The sequence below is a fragment of the Streptopelia decaocto genome (genome assembly GCF_964273445.1).
Source record: "Streptopelia decaocto genome assembly, chromosome: 22".
Classification (NCBI taxonomy): Eukaryota; Metazoa; Chordata; class Aves; order Columbiformes; family Columbidae; genus Streptopelia; species Streptopelia decaocto.
Genome location: NC_138677.1, coordinates 6,590,057 through 6,604,060, shown reverse-complemented (window position 1 = coordinate 6,604,060; position 14,004 = coordinate 6,590,057). Strand labels below are relative to the sequence as shown.

Sequence of the window (14,004 nt, the reverse complement as noted above, 5' to 3'; positions counted from 1 at the left end):
GCAGCTCCCCGGGCCGGCTCCGAGCCGCAGCGCTGCTCCGCAGGGCCGGGCTCCATCTCCGGAACACAACGTGTGATCTGCCTGCACTTCCTGCTGCTAATATGAGATGCAGGAATATTGTAATCTGTGAATCTTGTGGATGTGTGGACAAAGCAGGCACAAATTCCGAAGTATTTTACTGCTGTTCAGCACATGAGTTAATTGTGACACTGGAGAAGGGCCTCAAGTCCAGTTTAACTCTCTCAGTTGGAAATCTCTTACTGTAGAGAAGTCCCAAGAGCCTTTGAGATCCATCAGCTTCCTGGGCTGTTGTCTTCTCCTCCTGTTTTCCTCCTTCTTGCCATCCCAGGGTCTGGGGTGTTTCTGCGGCACGTGGGCAGGAGCCCGGGGCCGGGGGACAGGCGGCACTAATTACAGGGACAGCTCTCAAAATAGAGCTGCTGTCCCCGCCCGCGCGCTGCTGTCAGAGGTTGCTGTTCTAGTTCTTTCCGTAGCTTTGGAACAACAGGAAGGCGGAGCTGCTGGCACATGGACTGTCTTACAGGGGTTTAAACTGAGTTACACAGCCATCACAATAGAAACAGCTGAAGTAATTGTACACATTTAGCTTCCTTTGCTTCCTGCTGCCCCACTGTCTCCTTTCCTCTGGTGTTCTTTATAGGAATATCAACCACCTATTCCTTCCCTGCAGATCCTCAGCGTGGCCACAACGTGACCACATCCTGCCCCAAACAATGACATCAAAAAGGAAAAGCCAAGAGACGCGCCAGCTCAGGCGGGCAGGAGCGGCGACAGCGCAGCTCCTGGAGACACACGCAGAGCTCCAGCCACGAGAAAGCAGCACCGGCCTGTCTCACTGCACCGATATTGCAGGAGCCTGGGAAAAAACCTGTGAGGAGGGGCCGTGTGGTTTGCCAAACGCAGTGGGTGAAGGACGGAGAGGCTCGGGTCACCTTGGAGATGTTTCCGTAGGGGCTGCGCTGGCACAGCCAGTGTCTGACTGAGGGGAACGAGACAATGAGGACCTGAGTAAACAGATCTGCATGTGAACCAGCACAAGGTGCTCCATATCTCAACTAGTCAGCTCTTTCTTCCTAAGCTGAGCTGCTCCAGTCCCAGGCTGCGCTCGCCCCGGCCTCTCTGCGCCCTCTCAATCCACCGGGCACAGAGACGGGTTCCAGATTAGTCCCTCACAACATAAAGCGGCGGTGTCGCCCAGCTGGAGATGCAGAACAGCGTCTGACTGACAAAATAAAGAGAAGGCGGGAACTTGAGCAGAGAACATGCTTTATTGAGAAGTAGATACAAGAACAGCACATTCTACCACATCATGGGAACAGGGTTATGTTCTGCACAAGAGCGGCCTTCTCCCCTACTCCAGAGATCCACCTGCTGGCAGTGCCACGAGCAGCTGCAGTTACAACACGGAGCAAAGGGCAGAGGCAGCGAACTTCAGTAATGCCCACAAGGTACACAACATGTACTGATGATCTCTTATCTTTTCTAGGAGGGCAGAAAGACAGGCAGCCACCAGGACAGCAACACAACTCGCCCGCAGCAGGATGGGTCAGTGGTTACAGACGCGGCTCCTCCCGCCCGGCGCCCGCCTCGGTTCAGACGCCGTTCTGCGGGGAAGCGCCGGTGGCTTCAGTGAAATCGGCACTACGTGGTGCTGCCATGGGCCGCCCCAAGACTGTCCCCTCTCCATCACACTGGAGCCATACAGAAAGTCTGTGGCACAAGGACAGTGGTTATACTCAAAAGCCATTGTACAATAGTTTCTTCCAGTGGTGCTGATGGGAGAGAGGAAGTAAAAGCTCTTTTGTTTTACGAAGACAAACAAGAATGCGCTGTCAGAGAAGCAAACCATCCGCACAGCTCACTGGAGCTGCTGCTGCACAGCGCGCACGCTGCAGGCATCCAACAACTGACGACGTGTGCGCTGCAGTTTCTGTGGCTGTTTGGACAAGACTAGCCAGAATGCGTTGAAGTTTTGACTTCTTCAGTCTGGAGGGAAAATAATCCTCTCCAACACAAAGAGACCTACAGTTCCAGGAAGACTGCTCTGGGAAAAGTATCTCCAGTGAGATACAGTGAACGGTGTCGAGGAACCACGAACTCCAAGAGAGAAACCAGGAAAGGCCAGTAACGCTCAGAGCTCGCTCCAGCTGGGGCGCCGGAGCGGCTGCAGGAGCGTGAACCAAGAGCAGCTCTGCAACCACCCCAGAGCACGACGGCCCCACGCGCTCGGCCTTGACTCCTCCAGGGTCACACACAGTCACACCACTTGGTTACAGACACTAAAGCTTCTGACTGTACAGTATTAGCTATGCGAAGACCTGCCATGTCATACGGCAAACACTGCTGAGAGAGGCGGCGTGTTATCTTACTAAAACTATTTGATAAATGGAACAGAACAGTCCATCAGACAGGATGAGTTAAAAACGCTGCAGCCAGTGTAAGTGCAGCCTCTCCCCAAACAAGCATTATTAGACCTTGTTCAAAAGCCACAGAAGTTACATCCGTTACTCAAAACGCAAGGAACCTGAAGGAAGAAACAACCAGATTATAGAACACAACACAACCTCATCCGAGTAGGAACATGAGGGTAAGACCAGTGACTGGACAGGTACAGTACCAGGTATCAGAACTCCTTGGGCCAGCGCTGCTGGGAGCTTCGTTTGGGTCCTATACAGATCCAATCCTTGCAACCTCATTGAGGCCGAAACATCAAGTTCCTCAGAACTAGCGTCTGCGGGTGCACCAGACCTGGGCCAGAACAGTCCCAAGGGGAGCTGATCTTTGGGGGGCACTGTACCAGCCAGTCACAACAGCAACAGATACAACACAGATCCCTGGGGCGCTTCTACTGCTGGGGGTCACTGGCGGCAGGAGCGACAGACATTAAGTTCCCTTGGGAGGGGTCCATTTCAAACAGCTGGGATCCATTATCTTATTGCTGTTGGATCTTTTTGCCTCTTTGGCTATCCATTCATCAATCAGATCCTGAGGGAAAGAGCACGAAAGGGCAGGTTAAAACAAACGGTGGAGAATTATCCGCGGCACACCACCACACGGCCCGGCGCAGAGCTGAAGGTGACGAGCCAACCAACTGCTTAGCGTGACAAAACAGCGTTTCCAGCAGCCTCTTCCAGTCACACTGAAATGGCTCCTTTTAGCTACACAGTGAAGTCTCGGGGAGGGGAAAACACAAGAGAGGCGCTGTCACATTTGGAGACTGACAAACCACTTGTCTTGTATCTAATGAGGGTACAAACAGCAGGCATTCAGCATTCCAGTAATTCAGTTCCCTGTGTCATCCATTTGCCCAATAAAGGGCAGGAACGATGAGGAGCGTGATGGGAGCGTTGATCCATCGCTCCCCGAAAGAGCCGCTCACAACAAGCAATGTTACTCCGCACATGAGCGAGGGAAGGTCAGCGCAGTCTGACTGCTCCAGAACCAGGGTGGGTGCCGCGTCCTGTTTTATCAGTTACTACATTGGAAAATGCCAGCGCTCCCCCCCGAGAACGAAAAGCAAATACTGGTTTCAGCAAGTCCATATGAATCTAACAGCTACATATCAAGAAACAAAACTGCAGAAATAGCCACTGCAAATCTTACCTGTCTCTTTAGGACCAGGTGTTTTCCCTTCCAGTACTTGAGCATCTGAAGCGCCTGCAATGTGCTAACGATGTCGACAGGATTTACCGCCGTCTCCTGGCTGATTTCTGCAAACCGGTACCAGTGGACGTTAGAACAGAAGCATTTCTCTGCAATAGCCTGTAACTGTCAGTTTTCAACTACAAGTTAATAAGGGGTGATCCTCTGAAAGATGTAGCCACTTCAAAGCTACCTCAGCATCTCTACGAAATGCTGCATACTCCTACCTGCCATAAGCATAAAAATGCTATTAAAAGATGTCCAAATAGTCTTAGTATTTTTCCAAAGCATTTGAAAGCCTCTCAGTGGAGCCATTTTTCCTTTTAAAATTAAAATTATAATCTACAGATGGGTAAAGTTAATTTGCTGTATTTTTTGATGTATTTATAAAGCAGCAGCCAGCATACACTTTCAAAACTGTCCAAGTCCGGCTTATCTTTCCCGGCGGCAGGAGGGAAAGGAGCCGTTCCCAGCTACCGAACATTCCAGCAGCCGCGCAGCCACAAACACCCAGGGCTGAGTCAGGCACCACCTGCCTCGCGCTGGAGCAAAGGGAGCGAGTGAGATGTGTACGCATGTTCCTGAACCAACTTGCTATCAGCTTATCTGGCTTGAAAACACACCTTTTATAGAGATCTCTTTTCCTTGGAAATTATGCAGGTAACGAAGCAGAACTTCCTTCCAGTAACTGCGGTAGCTGATGAGACCCAAATCAGACAGAGGCCGTTCTGGAGAGCCGACCTTTTCTTCTACTTTCGAAAGCAAATAGCCTGGAAAGGAAAGAGAACCTACTTATCCTTGCTGAACGACCCTCTCCTGACCGGTGCCCTCTTTAGCAAATGCAGCTACAATGAAAACTGCTCAACCACCACAGATACTTGAGATTACTTGGTGAAATTGTCATGTTGGACAGAATACGTTTCCAGAATTCCTCTCTTTCTACTTACTGAAGTCAATGAGCATTTTGCCGTAGCCTTGCCTCATATATTGAGGCATTGTCAGGATACAAGAAACATTGTAGTTGAGAAAAGAATTCTTCTCCTAAAAACAAGAACAGAGAGGAGAGATGAACAGGTCTCGATCTGCACAAACAATGGGTATATCATAATCCATGGGACAGAACAAGCCCGTGCAGCTGATAAATACGAGGCGAGAGGAGCAACAGCAGAAAAACCTGCCTAACAACAAGGAACCCGATCATCCTTCGGCTCCAACCTGCGTGTCTCACGTTCCTGGCCACTCGGCTGGGTGTTTGGTGCAGTGTAAGCCCAGCATGGCTGGCTCCGGAGCTGTGCCTGAGGAGCCAGAACACTCTCGCTAACACCGTTACCAACCAGGCTCACGTGGAACAAGAAAGCGACCCAGCAGCAGCACAACAAGCGCACGGTGCACACGGACGTGCGTGGGGGCAGCCCACTAACCTTGGAGAAATACCCGATCAGGTGGCAGCCAGTGTTGTCAGCTTCTGTCATGACATAGAACAGGAAGGGCTCAACATCGTAATACAGCGTTTTGTGGTCCAAGAAAAGTTTGGCCAGCAGACACAGGTTCTGACAGTAGATCTAGAAGCAAAAGGAGAAGAGAATACAGCTGTTTATCACAGCCCAGTGTCCCAAGAGGGAACTGCTGGAGCACAACAGGGCTGAGGAATAACCACAAAGAAAATACAGGCAAAAGTACTGCTGGATTGCCAGAACGGGCAGGTCAGACTCCAGCAAAGTTTCTGCAATTAGAGGGAGAAAGGGCCCTTTGCACCCTCGCTCTTTACAGGACGAGACCAGCAGATTTGAAAGACAGATCCCACACTCAAGACAGGCTTAATGATCACAGCTGGTACCTTGTTCTTCTTCCCATCCACCTCAAACACTGAAATGGAGCCTTTGCGGTAGATTTCGTCACCCGGTGGATGTTTCCAAACACATTTTGCCTATGATTGGAAAACAGAGTTAGGCTGACACCACTGTTTTAAGGGCAGAAAAAGTTACAACAGCTACTCGATATACCAGAAAACACACAGTCTTCTCACCTCCTAAAGCGAGCACCTGAGCTAACAGCTAATGTTCTAGAACATCCACACGCTGAGGTCGGATGTCGAGCGCAGGGATCAGCTCTGCCCAGCACTTACCATGTGCCTGCGCAGTATGGTCTGGCTCTTCATGTATTTGAGACAGAACTCGCACATGTAGAGACGTCCCAGACGAGCGTACTCCTCTGGGTAGGGGGAGTGATACCAGGTGTCCAGCTCGTAACGGCCAAACGCGATCGTTTTAATCATATTGCTGCCTTCTGTGATCTGGCCCTGAAGCCGCAACTTTTCCTGTGAATGAAAAAAGTTGATGATTATTTAAAAAAAGCCCTACAAGTAGGTAGAGAGGAAGGGAAATAATTTCAAGGAAATAATTTATTTCAAGCCTTCTAAATTCCTTTGTCAGTGTGAGCACACCTGATGACCCTCCCGCAGCCCTGTCCCCAAGCAGGACAGTCACCGGTCCTTCCACCAGGACGTGTCCTGTGAACCAGCACTCAGCACACACCAGCACCAGGACCCTGCTCTTTCTGCCAGGAAAGCAACGCAACTTTGTGCTTCTTCCCTAATCTGTAGGGAGAGGATCCAGCCCAATGTTCTGCTCAGACATCCCAGATACAGTTGGCACTGGGAAGCATCACAGTGTCTTTTGGTTCATCTCTGGGGCTGGAAAGCAGCTCTGGAAGGCACCCACAAAGCCTCAGCAATACCAGGTCTGAACTCCGGCCCCCAGTCACCAGCTGCCGTCCCGGTGACGTCTGTCCCTCGCTATCAGCACTCCTTGGCCGTGCTTTCAGCAGGTGAGGCTGCCCGCTCTTCCATCAAAAACACCCACGGAACAGGACTGTCCCTCATTATTCCTCCCGCAGAGCATGCCCGTTTCCAGAGACATTTGCTATGAGATACGAGTTAGAAGTCTCACCAGGTCCTCAGATGCCCGTGCTTGTGCTCTTCGGAAAAGCTCGAGGTCGTACTCGCTCGTCAGGTTTTCAAGCAGAGGTTCTCTAGTATTGCCATAGGTTTGTCTGTGTTCCTACAATAAAATAACAGCAGGTTTTGCTGCCGTGCTGCTCCTAAGCTGGTGGATCTTGCAGCACTTTCAGCTGAGAATGTTGCGGGATGACTGAGAAAGCCAAACTCCCGCTTAGTAGTCTCATTCCAGACAGGAGGGAATGAACGAATAACGTTATTGCTCTTACCATGTATTTTTCTTTTTGCTCCTTGCTTAGTCCAGAGTTTCTCTTCTTCCTGAGCTCAGCCACTTTCTCTTTGTATCGCAGCTGTCTCTCTGTTGGTGCCTGCAAGGAAGCAGAGGTTGAAACCTTCACCAGGCTTCATCCACTTCCGCCACTCTTCTTCACCTTCACCCCAAAGGCCCCGTCCTGACTTTCTTTTATGACACTGTTGCCCCTGAACCAAATCCTGTGTTAATAAGAGGGCACTGCAGATACAACCCAGGCGCATAAAATAGGAAATGTCTTCCTGCCACAGCCTGCTGTTGCCACTGTACCTCAGTCCCACAAGACACTCTTTGTGTGCTGCTTAATCATGGGGAAAAGCTCCCAGCTGACTCATTCAGTCATCTTGACTCAAGTCCAAGGCTCCTGAACTGAAACTGTAATTCCCCTGCTTTTATTCTTTTCTGTTTAGCCAGAGTAAAATTGTAGTTAACATTTCTGCAGGAATTCTCTCACCCTGCCCCTCAAAGCACACAAAGACTGTCCTGAGCACAGCTCCAGCGCCCCCTGTACCACCAGTGCCCCCTCTGCTCCCAGCAGCGGCTCCAGTCTCCCTGGGGACACAGTGAGTGGCCCTTGCTGGGACACACTGGAGGTTTTTCCGCTCTGAAGGGAGCAGCTGCTCCACGGTACACAGATCGCTGACCTGGTGCCTGGTGGCGTGCCTGTTGTTGTCGTCCTGCCGATGGGCCAGCATCCTCTCCTCGATCTGCTTATCCCGGCTCTGCGCTCGCACCTGCAAGCCAAGGCTCAGCTGTCAGTGCCGCAGCAAACGACAGAGCTGAGCTGAAACTCGCACATGGTTTGACACACAACTGCTGCTCACAGCTACAGGCATCAGCTGAAACGTGTTATCTCTGCTTCCTGTCCACAAATGGCAGGTCAAGGCATGTTATTCAAAAAATAACATAAGGAAAATAAACCAGAAGCCTCATTTACCTTGCACTCATCTGCTGAGAGATTATGATACAGTGGGCATCCCGAGATGGAAAAGTGGCGCTCGTGTTTTCCAGTCAGGTGTCCTGCAAAGGATCAGGAAAAAAAGCCCAATCTTAACGTGTGATCATAAAGAGCTTTAACGAGTATCCGAGATGGGCACATCCCTCCGATGAGCATCTCAAGGGGCGTCCTTGGCTTATTACCAGTGTGACAGAAGGAGCACAAGCCACAGTTCACAGCACGGGCTTTAAGAACAAAGAAGGAAAATCCTGCTCATGCTGACCGAAAAGCCGTGCTCCACGCAGCAGCCAAGGACGTCACCGGTCTGCGACCATCTGTTTCTGAAAACCTGCGTCTCACTAGCACCCCACCTGCAAGACTCTGCCTTTTACTCCCATACCTTTTGCCTGGTTCTCTGCCCTGTTATACCCCAAACACGGGAAGAATAAACCCACGTCTCACTAACACTTCTGATCCTAACTAAGTGCTTGTTGTTACTTGGACTATCATAGCAGGAAGGCAAAACCCAGCAGATTAATCCTGGAGCTGAAATTACCTAAAGAGTTACAACCAGGAGTGGGACACTTCATGTTGAAATTGTAGCTTTCATGGAAGCGGCGGCGCTTAGGACGGTGGGACAGGTCGCTTCCAGAATCCTTCATGGACATGTCCTTGGCAATGCTCTCATCGTGGGACACATTTGGACTGGAGATATCAATATCAGACTCTGAGGAAGGGGCATTCCCAGTGGGGGTACGAGGTGGAGACTCGTCGTGATCTGCTGCATTTTTAGTGTCTGAATAAGGATCAAAATGTTACAAACTTGCCTGAAAGAAAGCTTTCAAAAAAAATACATAAAGCAACTCCAGACAGCTGTCTCAAACCCTCTATCCTCAGGATATTACAGGCTGCCCTCAGAGAACAGAGCCGCACGCGCTTCCCGAGAGCGTTTTGCAGCCTCTCGACTCCTCCCCGCGCCCCCCGTACCTCTGTCAGAAAAGTCGACCACTTGCTCGGTCTCGGAGCCGGACGAGCGGGTCTGGCGCAGCGGGTACTTCTTGGGGGTGACGGGAGCGGGCTGCTGCTGGCTGCGCGTCACCCTGCGCGTGGAGTACACCGGCTCCTCCGCTCCGAACGACGGCGGGTTGTGAACCGGGCTGGAATCTGAACACAGACACACCGTCGTTGCGCCCACAATAGCCACTGCAGGTCAGAGACGTGCTCCGAAGGCTGCAGCACAACCCCGAGGACAGGCTGGAGCAGACTGGGACTGACAGTGGGGACCAGCAGCCAGCCCGGCCCCACCGCCCAGCGACGCCCTGTGCTTCTGCACTTAAATCTGCTGATCCTCTACCAACACTTAACAATCTGGAATTAGATCAGCTTTCTCTGGACTTAATTACTTCATTAACTAGTAATTACAAACCAGCTCCCGTGTGGAAAGCTGAAGAACAGTTGTAGTTTAGATAAGAACTAGATGTGTTTAGATAACCCTTGGGAATGGTACAACTGCTCCTGGTGTGGAGCTGTATTCAGCACCCCGCACGTGGTTTTGTGATCCCACACTTCTCGTAAGACTAGAAAATAATTATTTTGCATGAAAACAATGCTTTCAGAACATGGGAGTATCCAGGTATCCCATACACATCCTCTTAAGACCCACTTACCAGATGATTTGGAACATATATTTCTTACTTGCAATAGAGTTTGTAACAGAACAGATTCTCGATCAAAGCGTATACATGGAGCAATGGAAATAAGTGATTATCTGCTGTCATTGCCTCCCCTTGATGCCAGATGGGAGGGGATTAACTCGCAGCCAAGAAATGACTAACACTAAAAGTGAGGAGGTGGACACATTCGATGTTTCCTCTTAGAGTCTGGATGCCGAAGTAGAAGCACACAAAGTAACTGGCAATATGTTGGTTACATTTATTGCAGAGTACGGCCAGCGTCAGCAAGGCATGAACATACATCTTCCCTTGCAGCACAGAAAACCCCAGATAAAACCAAACCAGCATTCACCTCTAAACGGCCTCGCTCTAGCTTGGCTCCAGGGCCAACAGAACCGTCTACACGGAATGCAAACTTTTAGAGTACTCAGGAAAATTTGGCAAAGCTGGCAGCAGAATCACAGGGCTTGATTCCCACTTCCTTAACAAGTAGAGTTGAGATTTGACTTCCATCACCACTGTAATCTTTAAATTATGTTACCTCATTTGTGCAATTTTTAAGTTGGTATAAACTCCAACATTCCAAAGGTCAGGAATATGCAGCACAGTGAGCCTCTTGGTGCTTAGAGGCTGCTTTGCTTTTCCTGGTGCAAGAAAACCAAGCGTTTACCTTGGGAGCTCTGGCTGAGCCTGGCGGAGGAGCGCGTCACGCGGGCCGAGCGGCGGGACGCGCCGTCGCTCTCCGAGCTGTCCGTGTGCTCGGGATCCGTGGAGAAATCGGAGTCCTCCGTTCCATCCGAGCTGCTGCCCGCGTTCCTCTGCAACACCGCACACCCGGCCATTAGCACAGGGGCACTTAAACTTGCTCACTGTATTTATACTATGAAAAAAATAAACTATTTGATGCTAGATAAATTCAAGCTGACACAATGATATATACAAACTAATAAATGTCAAAGGTATTACTCTGGAGAAAATAGTTTAACAAATATGTGGCATCAGACGGTGCATTCAGTAACAAAGTTTCTGCAAACCAATCCACTAAGAGAGATCCCAGCAGCACCCAATTTTATTGAAAGTCATAGGTCGATACGGTTTCAAGGCTGGACAGGACTCGCTCTGAGCTGCACTCTCAGCGCCCTGCAAAGCCCACAGCCGTGCTGCACTGCCTGCCCATCCCAGCCCCGCTGCACCTGCCCCAGCCCCACTGCACCACCACCCATCCCAGCCCCGCTGCACCTGCCCCAGCCCCGCTGCACCTGCCCCAGCCCCGCTGCACCCCCACCCATCCCAGCCCCGCTGCACCTGCCCCAGCCCCACTGCACCCCCACCCGCCCCAGCCCCACTGCATCTGCCCCAGCCCCACTGCACCCGCCCCAGCCCCACTGCACCCGCCCCAGCCCCACTGCACCCGCCCCAGCCCCACTGCACCCGCCCCAGCCCCACTGCACCCGCCCCAGCCCCGCTGCACCCGCCCCAGCCCCGCTGCACCCGCCCCAGCCCCGCTGCACCCCCACCCGCCCCAGCCCCGCCGCACCCCCACCCGCCCCAGCCTGGCAGAGGCACCGCGGGAGCCGGTGCTGAGGGAGCAGCCGGGCTCAGCAAGGGCCGGACCGACTGTGCACACCAGGCGCTCCGGGCAGCGGGGCGGACGCCGGGCAGAGGGCGGGCAGGCCCTGTGAGTGCAGCTGCATTCACCTGACGCGGCCCGGCAGAGCGGCCGGGCTCCCTGAGGGGAGCAGGCTTCGGGAGCCGGCGGGCAGCCACCGGGCCTCCGGAGACGCCTGCCCTGCAGCCCGGCTGCACAGCCAGGCCGCGGGCGGGGCAGCAGGTGCCGGCCGGGGCGGGTCGGCGCGGGCGGTTCTCCCCGAGCGCTGCGGGAAACGGCCGAAGCGACCTCAAGACCCCGCAGCGAGAGCGCAGCCCCCGCGCCGCTTTGTTTTGCGCCCGGCGCAGACTCGCCGGTCCCGGCCAATCACAACGCCTGCGGGAAGGGCCTAAAGGGAAAGCCCGCCAATGACAGCTCAGAGAGCAAAAAGGCGTGGCAGCAGGGCGTGACTGACGGCGGCCAGCAGCCTATCAGGGTGAGCCTCGCTCCCACACAAACATCAACTCGGGGGCGCGAAGTGCGATGGGGGAAGGGACGGAGGGAGAAAGAGGCACGCGCGGGGAGGTGACCGTTGGGGCGTAGATGGGCAGCCGCAAAAACCAATTAGCGGCCAGTCCGGCAGGGCAGTCAGACCAATACGGAACCAGTTCGCCAACTGCCTGTCCAATCGGAAAATCCAAGAGGCGGACCACACTACAGGCGCGGGGGGGGGAAGGCTAACCGTTGGGGGCGATGAGTGACGAGCAAGCTGGCCAATCAGCGCTCAGCGTGCGCGAGCGGGAGCCACTCAGGGAGCGAGCGGGGCGGGCGCTGGGGGCTGAAGGCCGCTATTTTCCCCCCCGGTTTTGTACCCGTAAGAGGTAGCAGCGGGGGGTAGGGAAGGGGAATGCCGCCGCCCCAGTTCGCCCGTTCCCCCGCCGGGCGGCTCCCCGGCCGCACTCACCTTCCTGCGCGGCATCCTCGGCGGGGGCGGGGGCAGCGAGGTTGGCTGGTCCCCGGCGCCCCCGGCCCGCGAAGCGGCGGTCGCCGCCGTGTTGGCGCTGGCGGGCTCCGTGGTGACGGCCGTGTCTCCCGTCCTGCGGCACGTCTGCTCCGGCGGCGCCAGCCGCTCCCGCCAGCCCCTGCTCCCCGCTCGGTCCCTCACGCTTCCGCCGGGACACGGTCCACACCCCCGTCACGTGACGCCGAGCCAGCCTCCCGCCAGCGGGCGCTGCCATCTTGGAGTCGGGCTGGGATCCCGGCGGCGCCGCCGACGGTGAAGCTGCCGGCGGCCATCTTGGGTCCGGGCGTGAAGTCGGCGGGTTCCCGGGGAGCGGAGCGGGTGTTGTCTCCAGGGCGCCATGTTGGGTTCGGGCAGCCTCGGCCCTCCCGCCGCGGCCATTTTGGGGCCGGGCAGCGGCGGGTGGCGGGGCGGTCTGCGGAAGCGCTGTCGCCCTCCGCCGCTCGCTCCGCTCGGGGGTCGGTTCTCCCGAGCCCGGCGGTCGCCGGGTGTCGCAGCCGCCGGAGCTGTTGGGCTGTCAGGTGCGATGTGTCCCTAGAGTCAGGGCGGTAACGCCGTGAGCAGCCGGGTCCTGCGTTACGTAACGACCTGCGGAAAAAATGCCCGTGTTTGATGAAACACGTTTTCCTTCCAAATGCAGTTATCTCTAGGGACTGTGCAATTCCCAGGGCCCCGTTCCCAGCCCTCGCGCTGTTTGCACTGCCAGCATGACCAGGCTGGAGCAGCTTGGCTGCCCTGCTGGGTGATCTGTTCATCAACTGCAGTTTTATTTATCTTGCTGCTCTTTGGAGCTTTTCATCTCAAAACACTGGAGTGCAGAAACTGCCCAGCAGCGAAGCGCAGCCGTCGCTGGGATCGAGTGGGAGGCAGACAGGCAGGCATTCCACCGCGCAGCCCAGAGCCAGAGGAATTCTGCTCAAGGACAATGAGGAAAGCTTAGCTTGTGTGCTGAGTGACCCTTTGATCTTCCGTTCATGTGCAGCTTATCAGGACTAAATCTAAGCTCTGTCTCCCTCCTACCCATAGCAAACAGCCAGAAACATAATCTCATTTAGGACTCGAGCGCTGGACCAGAACGATGGGGCTGCAGTGGCAACTGTTCCGCCTTACGTGTGTCCTGTGCGCCTGTCACCTGCTCGGGTGACGCTGACACGAAGCCGCGAGCGCTGGGCGCTGGGCTGGTCTCGGGGGGCCCGGCCGGTCGCACTCCGGCGTTCTCCTGCCTCGGGGTGCGGAGGAACCGGCTGCGTGTTCCCGGCCGGGCCAGAGCCCGCGGGTGCGCCCGGGGGCCGCGCGGCGTTTGCTGGTCGCGAAGGGCCGAGCGGCTCCGCGGGGCAGATGCTCCGGCACCGGGCAGGGCGACGAGCTGCATCCAGAGCTGCAGCCTCGGGCAGCTCTAAACGATGGTGCTGCTGCTGCTGCTGTGCAGAACATCTTTAGGAACCTTCATTTCAGGGAGAGGACTGTGCTGCAGAGGCTGCAGTGCGGCCTGCAGGAATGCGGGAGCTTTGGTTTTCTATCGCTTCACTCTGCAGTGTGTGCACACGGACCGGACTGGCTGATAATGAGCGGCTGATGGGAGCTGGAGTGGCTGGAGCCAGTTTGATGGGTGACAGCTGGTGCTCTCTTGCCTCTTCCTACATTAGAAAGCAAAATGTGGTGATTTAAACCTTGAGAAAAGTATGTGGTGTGGTGCTTAGCCTAGTTACGCTGAACCACTCCATTTCTGTTTCAGTATCCCGGGCTGTATTTACAGCATGAGATGGGGTGAGAACGACCAGCAGCGCAGCTGTGTGGCCTCCGTGCTCAAACAGCAGCACCGAGGAGTGAATGCAGTTAGTTTGTTCCAGCTGTGG

At 54.5% G+C, this 14,004-nt stretch overlaps 1 protein-coding gene across 2 annotated transcripts; it reads right to left on the bottom strand.

The window, feature by feature from the left end:
• Positions 1-1,270: 1,270 nt before the first annotated feature.
• KAT7 (lysine acetyltransferase 7) lies at positions 1,271-13,162 on the bottom strand. Of its 2 annotated transcripts, XR_014185893.1 has the most exons (16): positions 12,092-13,162; positions 10,210-10,357; positions 8,854-9,030; positions 8,423-8,662; positions 7,867-7,949; positions 7,574-7,663; positions 6,889-6,987; positions 6,612-6,722; positions 5,789-5,980; positions 5,501-5,590; positions 5,085-5,225; positions 4,611-4,704; positions 4,287-4,433; positions 3,625-3,731; positions 2,639-3,006; positions 1,271-2,545 (listed from the first exon to the last, which is right to left on the bottom strand). XR_014185893.1 is itself a non-coding variant. In XM_082070913.1 (15 exons), exons 1-15 carry the CDS (start codon positions 12,104-12,106, stop codon positions 2,905-2,907), a joined length of 1,836 nt encoding a protein of 611 aa, XP_081927039.1. In that variant the 5' UTR covers positions 12,107-13,162; the 3' UTR covers positions 1,271-2,904. The 2 variants fall into 2 exon arrangements, 1 of the variants encoding a protein (XP_081927039.1); XM_082070913.1 differs by having other exon boundaries at positions 1,271-3,006.
• Between the last annotated feature and the right edge of the window lie 842 nt (positions 13,163-14,004).

What these genes read in the sequence shown, in the direction of transcription:
- KAT7 (XM_082070913.1), bottom strand. An exon ending in TCTCAGCAGATGAGTGCAAG is followed by an intron (nt 7,664 to 7,866) that starts GTAAATGAGGCT and finishes CTTGGCTTGCAG; the next exon opens with GTGCGAGCGCAGAGCCGGGA. An exon ending in AGCAAAAAGAAAAATACATG is followed by an intron (nt 6,723 to 6,888) that starts GTAAGAGCAATA and finishes ATTTTATTGTAG; the next exon opens with GAACACAGACAAACCTATGG.